Source organism: Austrofundulus limnaeus, unplaced genomic scaffold (genome assembly GCF_001266775.1).
Source record: "Austrofundulus limnaeus strain Quisiro unplaced genomic scaffold, Austrofundulus_limnaeus-1.0 Scaffold24, whole genome shotgun sequence".
Taxonomy (NCBI): domain Eukaryota; kingdom Metazoa; phylum Chordata; class Actinopteri; order Cyprinodontiformes; family Rivulidae; genus Austrofundulus; species Austrofundulus limnaeus.
The window spans coordinates 1,536,200-1,545,566 of NW_013952426.1; the positions used below are offsets into that span (position 1 = coordinate 1,536,200).

Here is a 9,367-nt window from a genome sequence, read left to right on the forward strand (position 1 = left end):
TAAAGTACAGATACCCAAAAATTCTACTTAAGTAGAGTAACAAAGTATTTGTACTTAGTTACTTTACAACTCTGACAATTAGGAAGGAAAAACATCCTCAGATTTTACAMTAAGGGCACCAGCTTTTATAAACATGTTCATTTTAGTAATAATATGAAAATACCTGTCCTTTAATTTATTGCAGGAAATGTTTGACGCGACCCTTAAAGACCGGCTACAAAGTTTTGACTCGGCTCCTGGCACCACCATGTTCCTTCACTGGCTGGTTGGCATGGTCTACGTATTTTACTTTGCTTCCTTCATCCTTCTGCTTCGAGAGGTAAATCAAAAGTCACAGATGAGTGTCGTGACATATAAAAACCTATAAAATATGTAGCTCAAAACCTTCAGCTTTTTTTCCCCTTAGCTTTAACGTTTGTGTGTGTGCAGGTTCTTCGACCAGGCGTTCTGTGGTTTTTGAGGAACCTGAACGATCCAGACTTCAACCCAGTGCAGGAGATGATCCACCTGCCTATCTACCGACACCTCAGGAGGTTTATACTGTCAGTGGTGAGTCCAAACTCCTCCCACTTCATTGTGTCAAAATAAATAAAAAAAATAACTAAGCTTTACTATCTCCATATCTAGTTTTAACATCGTATCTTTTCTTTAAAGAAAAACTTTTACACAAAAGCATATTTTTTTCTCGTGTAGCAACAATTAATAGGGAGTCGGCGTCTCAGGCCTGCTAGCTAATCAGAAATCAGGTGTGGACTTGGATCACGACAAAACCAGCAGAAGTTGGAGCAGTGCTCAATTTATTTTTGTCAGAGCAAGTCTGGAAAAGAACCGGAGATCATATCGAAGCTGGCAGGTTTTTTGAAGCCAGCTGTCAGAGACGATAACTGCAGAAAGATGTTTACTGATTCTTCCACCTGAGAAAGATGAGGCAGCCGCACAGTGGATGCTAAAGTTAGCTGGACAGTAGTGCTGGGCGGTATGACCAAAATTTTATATCACAGTATTTTCAACATTTACACCTGTTTCACGGTATATCGCGGTATTTTTCTTTTCATCACAGGTCAGCTGATAATAAAATGTACAAACGCTTATTGACTTTTTTCTTTTACTGTACCTCTGTCTGTGTCGCTGTTTCCCTCTGTGTCTTTTCTCTGACTGGTGGTTGTAGACAGTAGTCATGCATTTTGGTCCAGTCGTGAAGGAGGAGGTTTAAGAAAAGATTATGATCAGGTTTATTGTTTTATGTTATTTTAATAAAGATTAACAGGACAACTCACCCTATACACCAGTCAACTCATTTCCACTACAAACTATTTCCCCCGGGCTTTTCACAATAGAAGCACGCTAAAATCTCCACGCGTCTCCACGTCTCCATAACAACGTTTCGTGTTTAATTTAACCGTGCACGCCACTGAAGAGGTGTTTACTACATTCAGCGATGGCGAAAACGGGATGTTTTTTTTTAACGTCAGTCAATATAAGCAGCGAAATCGCCACCCGCCGCTGCAACAAGCTGCTCCAACAATAACATTAGCTTGCTAACGCACATAGCGGTGCTGCGAGGACAAGTGTCCCCTGGGAAACAGTTCACTGGCAGACGCGACAAAACTTTCCGAACGTGTTCAGGCTATTTAAACCAGTATGTCGGTTATGAGCCACCAGGAGTACTGGACAGTAGCATACAGGTGGAGCGAGGAAGAAGGTAGGAGCAGATGGGAGCCGAGGAGCAGGCAGTAAAAACGTCTGATGAATTTTATAGAAGTGATCTGGACAACATCGACCAATGAGAGAAATGAGACAGGTGCTGTGCAAAATGTTGAGAAGCCACCATGGCGTCGGAGTGCAGCTTATATCCATTTTAACTGGCTGTTTATATTACTTTAGTTATCTGAATTAAATAATATTAACACTAAAAGTGATAGCTTTGTTTAAACAGAAGTGTAGCAAAGGTGTGTCTCTGTTTAAATCTAGATTTTTTTTTTCCTCCAAAACCCACAATGACTTCATTCTAACMTCCTGTGTGAAGGAGTTTTTAGTTCATTATAAATGTCAGCTAGATATACTGTATTAAAAACAGACCATTTGGACGTTTTAATAAGCAAAATTCTTTATATATGGAACCAGACTTTATGAAAAATGTAATGCGTTTATTTATCAAATATGAGATATAAATGACAGTTTTTACAAATTCTGTTGATTTTGTTTTTTCCTAGTTTGTTTTATTATCAGTCATGTGGTTTTTAATGTTCAAGTATTTTAAAATACAAGGAAGTTTCTAAATTGTTTAACAGCCCTTTCATAATGGGCACAACAATGCTCCGTGATAAATGTAAAAATGTTCAGGCTCAGGATTTTTTTTTCACTATCATCTCTGTTTCTGTAAAATTTAATGCATATTTAGATAAATATCAATTTTTTGTATTGTTTTTTTTTAAAAAAGCTTAACCTTTTAAGCTTTTTATGACAAAAAATGTTTGAAATTTGCTTGAACTTAAGTAATTTATAGGGCGTCAAGATTTTTAATATATTGACTAAGAGTTAATAACAAGGTTACATTTGTGTGTGTGTGTGTGTGTGTGTGTGTGTGTGTGTTTGTTTCCAGGTGGTTTTTGGTTCAATAGTTCTGCTGATGCTTTGGCTTCCAATCAGGATTATTAAACTTCTCTTCCCAACCTTCCTCCCCTACAACGTCATGCTTTACAGGTACAAAAGTTTCAACATATAATCTGACTGGTAGCTAAAAATTACACAACCTGTTTATGCCGAACTAAAACAAAAGAGTTGCCACAGAAAAGAAGTCAGCATCTGCAGTAATGCTGTGAATACGAAGTGACTCTTGTTTGTTTCATGTCCTGTTGCTGCAGTGACGCCCCGGTCAGTGAGCTGTCACTGGAGCTGCTGCTGCTTCAGGTCGTTCTGCCGGCGTTGTTGGAGCAGGGCCACACCCGCCAGTGGCTCAAACGCCTCGTCCACGCCTGGACCTTCACAGCTGGATACGTGCTGTATGTCTCAGATGCACATACAGTACACATACACATACACTCGTAGATTTAACAGGGTATAATGTAGCAACAGTGTTAGTTACTGGATGTTAATGATGTTTTTAATCACAAAAAGACCCTCACTTTTGTTGTTTTTACTCTCTTGTCTTGTGATCCTGTTATTTAACAAAAAAAGCACTAAAATAAAATAATTCCTTCAGTGACCTTCACTCGTATCTTTTGGGGGACCACGAGGAGGAGGAGAACCAACCTAATAACCTTCCTGGTCGGCTTAACAACAACCGGATTCCTGGTCTTAGGGAGGGTCTTCATGCTGCCCACCAAGCCATTCTGCAGCAGGGTGGACCTGTGGGTTTCCAGCCATACCACCGGCCCCACAACTTCTCCCTCAAGGTGCTTCAAACTGAGAACTTAATCAGATTCAAATAGATTTAATTCATCATATTAAATGCTGGTGTTATCGGTTGTTTTGTCTGAATTCTTGTTTAGATCATTCTGCTGGTGGTCTTCATGTGTGTGACTCTGTTACTAGCAAGTTTGATCTGTCTCACACTGCCAGGTAAGCCACGAGCTAATGTTAACTGATGTGTTTTCTTCCTGTGGCTGCAGTCATTAAAAGGCTTGTGCGTCTCTCTGTTTTCTGTTCTCCTCAGTGTGTGTGGGTCGGTGGATGATGTCTCTCTGGATGGGCAGTGTGATGGTTCACGAGCTGTACACAGCAGCCAGCGGTCTGTATGTCTGCTGGCTGTCCATTCGAGCCGCCACAGTGCTTCTGTCCTGGATGCCACAGGGAAGGACGGTCATCCTGATCAAAGTCCACGAGTGGACGCTCATGGTAGCGTTGAAAAAAAAATTATAATGTTTTGACACAAACTGCATATCCCTCTTTGTTGTAAGCAGTAATATGGATCTGGGTTGTTTGTATGTGATGATGTGAGAACAGATCTTCAAGACCATTGTGGTAGCCATGATGTTAGCCGGAGTGATCCCTCTGCTGCTAGGTCTGCTGTTTGAGCTGGTCATTGTCGCTCCTCTCAGAGTCCCACTCGACCAGACCCCTCTCTTCTACCCCTGGCAGGTATGTTTGAATATCCTCACATATGAGGTCTGACCACATAATGACTGAGGCACTTTTTATAAAAAAAAATTTCACTTCCTGAGCAGAATGAAAACAGATTTCTTGATTACAGATTTAGGGGGAAAGGACACCAGAGTTTCTAAATGTAATAAATAAAGAGTAGGCATTTGGGCTTTTTTCGTGTACGCCTGTTTTTTTTTACTATTCATTGTACTAACTCTTGTAGATACAAAATATCAGTTATGTAATATGTGCTGCATAGATATGAAAAAACAAGTATAGAAAAAACTCCCAAAAACTGCAAAAATAATTTGTTTTCCTATGTTCTGGGAGGTAAACATCTGAATATCTGTGCACTAAAGGGTTAATCTTCAAGATACAGAAGTGTGGTGTGTGGGACAGTGCAGAGTCAGATTAGCTCTTATTTTTTTTTGCCATTTTTTGGTTGTTTTTTTCTTTCACAAATGGTGCATTTTATTTTCCTGAAATTGTCACGATCTACGAGCAAACTCTCGAAATCTACAGGTCGATCACGATCAACGGGTTGGCGCCCCCTGTTCTGTCACTACCTCCCTCTGAGGTACAGAGGTGGGGAGTTTCAGCCCCCACTCTCCGCCTCTGTGGATTGAGGTGATCAGAAGATCAGTAACGGTCCGGGGCGTCATCTGAAAATAGATGCAAATTTCCACATTATTACACATTACAGGAATTTATCTCATGCTGGGATTTCCTGCATTATAAAAGTATATATTTGCGGGGATTCATTATACAGTACACAATACGTCCAATCCTGCAGTGAATGTCAGGCCCTGTATTCATGTCTGACTTCTGACTGGAAGTTTAATTTTGTATACAGGGTTAGTCAGAAGTTACAGGACAACCTTTATTTTCAGAAAGAAAGGGGAAAGCAACATATCGAAATATCCCTGCAAGTAATGGGTAAGGGGTTCCGGTCTTTGGAACAACTTGGCAGCTTTCAAGATGGCGGCCTTGTTCTGGACATAGCCTAAGAGATAGGTCTCCTCATCCATTACGGTCTGGGGTATTCAGATCTTTCATTTCCTTTTTCTTTCAGGAAAAAAGGGTGTCCTGTGACTTTTGACTCACCCTGTATATTCAGTATAAATAACAACTTCTAGGCTGAAAATATTTGTGTATTTCCTTCAGAGGAGAATTCAGCTGCATGATAAAACTACCTACACAGCAGAGAACTTTTTATTTATATGTAAATAAACTGTTTAAATGACATTAATGTAATTTATTTTCATGAAGTATGGCAAGTTTATCTTTTGTTGTTTTACAGCTTGCTGCACACGGACTAGGGTTATTTGTAGCTCAAAGAAAAGTTTTTTTTAATAAAAACTAGTTTATAATTGATTTTTTGCTTCAGCAGCTTTTGTTTATATTTATCATTGCTTCACGTATGAGTTCAGATTTCAAAGTTAGACCATTTGATACAGCACACTTTGTGATGGAGAAAGACTGATTGGGTGTATTTGGTTTCTGCATAATAACTGAGTTCATAGATTAGAGCACAGAACAAATAATTTAGGTGATTTTTATATGTTTTTGTGTTCGTGTTGTAGGACTGGGCTTTGGGCGTCCTTCATGCCAAAATCATTGCTGCCATAACACTAATGGGCCCTCAGTGGTGGCTCAAAACAGTCATTGAACAGGTCAGTGTTACATTAATTCMACTTTTACTCAACCCAAAGATACGATTAGACTGATGATGATACTTTGTTAAAAATGTTAAAACCTTCAGAATCTGTAAGAATTTGTTTTTAAAACACCAAGAAACTGTCTGCTTCACATTGATGATCCTTTCTTCCAAATTCACAAAAATGCAAATTTGTTTTATCATTATGAAGGACCAAAGTACTCAACAGGCCTCGGAGTGAAGAGGAAATCTGTCTCTTTTTCCTGCAGGTGTATGCTAATGGCATCAGAAACATCGACCTCCATTTTATCATTCGAAGTCTGGCCGCCCCCGTCATCTGTGTCCTGTTGTTGTCTCTCTGCGTGCCCTACACCATCTCGAAAGGCATTACACCCATTCTGGGTAAGTCACGCTGAATGTTTACATGTCACAGTTCGACATTTATTTTTCCCTTACTCCTATCATTTCCTTACAATGGTCAGGTTGCAAGTTGGTGAAAAAAACATCAGTAGTTTTTGTTTTTTATGAATTTTTATATAATCTCTTTTAATGCTGTTTTCCATCTCTTGTTGAATGGGATGAAAGGTGACCTAATAAAGAACAAAGTCTCTGTTTTAATTATTCTGGTTCCAAGATTTTAAAATACTCTGCTAGTACACAGTCATTTACTAAGTCGATCAAAATTGTTGGACTTCGCTAATAAGGACCCGCTTTCTGGTTGTATTTCAATTACACTTTTCTCTGAGCAACAACAGGTAAAAGAAAACACAAAAATGTACAATAAGTGTGCAATACTTAGATGTTGAATACTTGGCTTCGTCTACAAATTCTTATGGCTGTTGTTAACAGTGGGCACTGGTATTTCTCATGTGCATCCACTATAGAGACAGCAAAATGTCTAAATACAAAAACCAATGGGCCACAAGAGCATTAGGGTTTCCCTCAAATGGCTGATTGTAATTAACTTCCACATTTTGTATTAAAAACTATGTTCCTTTTCACATTGCTACGGCTGAGCACCGCTAACAAAAAAAAACAGAGCTCTACGAGGTATTTTTTTTATGTATAAATTATTTTCATTTAATCAAAAACAAAACATTTACACAACACAAAATCAAAACACTAAAGTACCAAAGTAAGACTAACCAAATGGGAAATAAATAATACAGATAAACTATTAAATGTAAAAGTTAGAGAGTTTTCTTCCCTGTTGAGTTGCGGTAAGTAGCAGCCATCTTGAATTCTGAACTCTCCCACTTTCCAACAGGGAATTCCCACTAGAGGGGGTGTTTCAGTTTAAATTTACAACCGGTACAACTGGGCTGCAGCAAAACATGGCAAACTTTCTCCGACTACCTTTGAACCTTGTGCACCACCACCTGGTGGTGGAATGCTGTCATTTTGTTGGTAAAATAATTTTCATGTGTTATAGGATATGAAGTTTATGATCAATGCTGGCTTTAAAGCAGCATGCACATATTTTAAGACATTAATGCATCTTTGAAGCTCTCGCAGGCTACATAAAATGCAGTGGCGGGCCACCTTTGGCCCGTGGGCCTTGACTTTGACGCATGTGATTGATGCCTTTTTGAGGATAGTAAATAATGAAATTTTGATGTTAAACCAACTAAAAACACCTGTTAATAGCTAAAACTGTTTTTGTTTATCAACATTGTGTCTAAATGTGTGCAACACAGACAAATTTGTTTGTAGCCATTGGTTTGCTTACTTTTCCATCAAACAGTTAGAAGCCTAATGGGATGGGTTATAAAGTCCTGAAGTTTTATCTAGAAAGAAAAAGACTGAAGGAAATCAAAATACAATAGCTGTGGACATTTAGAAAAGCAAAATGAACAGGGCTTTAGATGTATTAGTGAACAATTTTCATGCTGTTTTTAAACGTTTCCCTCAGCTTTTTTTTATTCACAACAACCTAAATAATGTTAGTCAGAAACCCAGGTAGCTACTTCAAATCAGGCCAGGCTGTCTTCACTACTCTTATCTCATCATCCACATTTAATGCCATTTCTTCTCTCCTTTTACTGTTTGCAGGAGTGCAGGCAGAGATGCAGACTCTGGTGGAGAGGAGAATCTACCCCTTCCTGCTGATGGTGGTCATACTGTTGGCCGTACTGTCCTTTCAGATTCGACAGTTCAAACGCCTCTACGAACACATCAAAAATGACAAGTTAGTAGACTCTGAAATCTTTTGTGCCAACTTGAACTTGAAGGCAGTGAGATCAGTGTGTGTTCGGAGAAACTTCACTCAGGTTGTGGGTGTGAGAAGTGACATTTTGATGAACGTCACAAGCAAAGATCAGAGCTGAATAAAAGAAGAAAAAATTTTAGACAAATTTGATCTTTTAGACTTAAGATGGAAGATTTTAAAGCAGTTTATTAAAGATTTAATTTTCTTATTTTACAGATACCTGGTTGGACAGCGGTTGGTAAACTACGAACGGAAAATGAGCAGAAATTCATCCACATCTTACAGCAGCTCATAGAGCTCACACTGCTGTTAGATCACCAGGAGCAACCAGCTGCTCATGTGGTGAACTCTTATTTTATTTTTTATTTTTATTTTTGCTTTTTACCACTTCCCAACTACCAACATCAAACAACACTTACAAACCTTTGACTGCAGCCTCATCCTTTTTATTCACCAACACTTCTCCCCCTCAGGCTGGGAGGCCAACGAGCGAGGGCACAACCCACCCACCTCGGTCATTTTGATGTGAAAATTGAAAATCTGAGCAAAGTTCTTAACAAACGTGCAAAGCTCCAACTTAAACTTCAGAACCACAAATACACTCACTGTTTCTGTTAATTGTCAGTTTGTAGCCTCCAACTCAGGTGTAGTTTTCAATTTTGCTTGATTTTTATAAATCTTTGGCTGAAGGTCTGGTTACGTCGAGCATTGATTTTTATTTTTATTTTTATTTTACCTCAGATTGTGCTTCGCTTTGATTGTTGTAAAGTAGTTTATGTCGAGTGTCTTATATGTTTTCAGAGCTGCGGATGAGATTTTTGGACTTCAGTGGACTTGCTTCCATAGTCCTGTAGAGTTTTCTCATCCACGCTCTGATAAGGAAAACATATTTTATTTAGGTGTGTTTAATGTTTCTGAAATAGGTGTGTCCTCTGAGGATTATATTCAGTAAAAGAATGAGGGAAAATGTTTTCTTGAAGACAATGTCAAGGACACAACTTTTTCCTCGAGATGTTGCTCTCTGAATTTTAACAAGAGGCTGGTGTTTATTTACAGACTGATGCTTTTTTTTCCAAACATTTCAAAACAAGGTCAATCAATTCAACTTTTTGTTTTAACTCCTGAAGGGTAAAAACAAGAGCTACACAGCTTAAAATAAATGTTGAAGCTACTTTTGTCCGTAAAAACTAATTCATCATTATATTGTTAGTGTTGTTCCTCTGGGCAGGAAACTTAAACACAACAATAGGACAATGTTTTAAAGGCACAGTGTGTAGGATTTATTTYCAGTGACATCTAGTGGTTGAATCATCCTCCCTGGTCCTCCCCCCACCCCCACCCCCTGCTTCCAAACACAAAGGAGTTGCTACGGTGTCTCTCAGGTGTCAAAAACCTTTGATAATTCCAACCGCGATGTC

At 38.8% G+C, this 9,367-nt stretch overlaps 1 protein-coding gene across 2 annotated transcripts in view; it reads left to right on the forward strand.

Annotated features, from left to right (window-relative positions):
- The window catches only part of LOC106514928 (E3 ubiquitin-protein ligase MARCH6), a gene marked incomplete in the record, with an annotated part of 19,145 nt that extends 9,893 nt beyond the window's left edge, over positions 1–9,252 (forward strand). For both annotated transcript variants that reach the window (XM_014004465.1, XM_014004467.1), the window contains 12 exon segments: positions 185–319; positions 430–549; positions 2,603–2,703; positions 2,865–3,002; positions 3,203–3,395; positions 3,492–3,561; positions 3,656–3,837; positions 3,946–4,080; positions 5,667–5,756; positions 6,010–6,142; positions 7,793–7,928; positions 8,166–9,252. In XM_014004465.1, coding sequence (XP_013859919.1) covers positions 185–319; positions 430–549; positions 2,603–2,703; positions 2,865–3,002; positions 3,203–3,395; positions 3,492–3,561; positions 3,656–3,837; positions 3,946–4,080; positions 5,667–5,756; positions 6,010–6,142; positions 7,793–7,928; positions 8,166–8,244 — 1,512 coding nt within the window.
- Between the last annotated feature and the right edge of the window lie 115 nt (positions 9,253–9,367).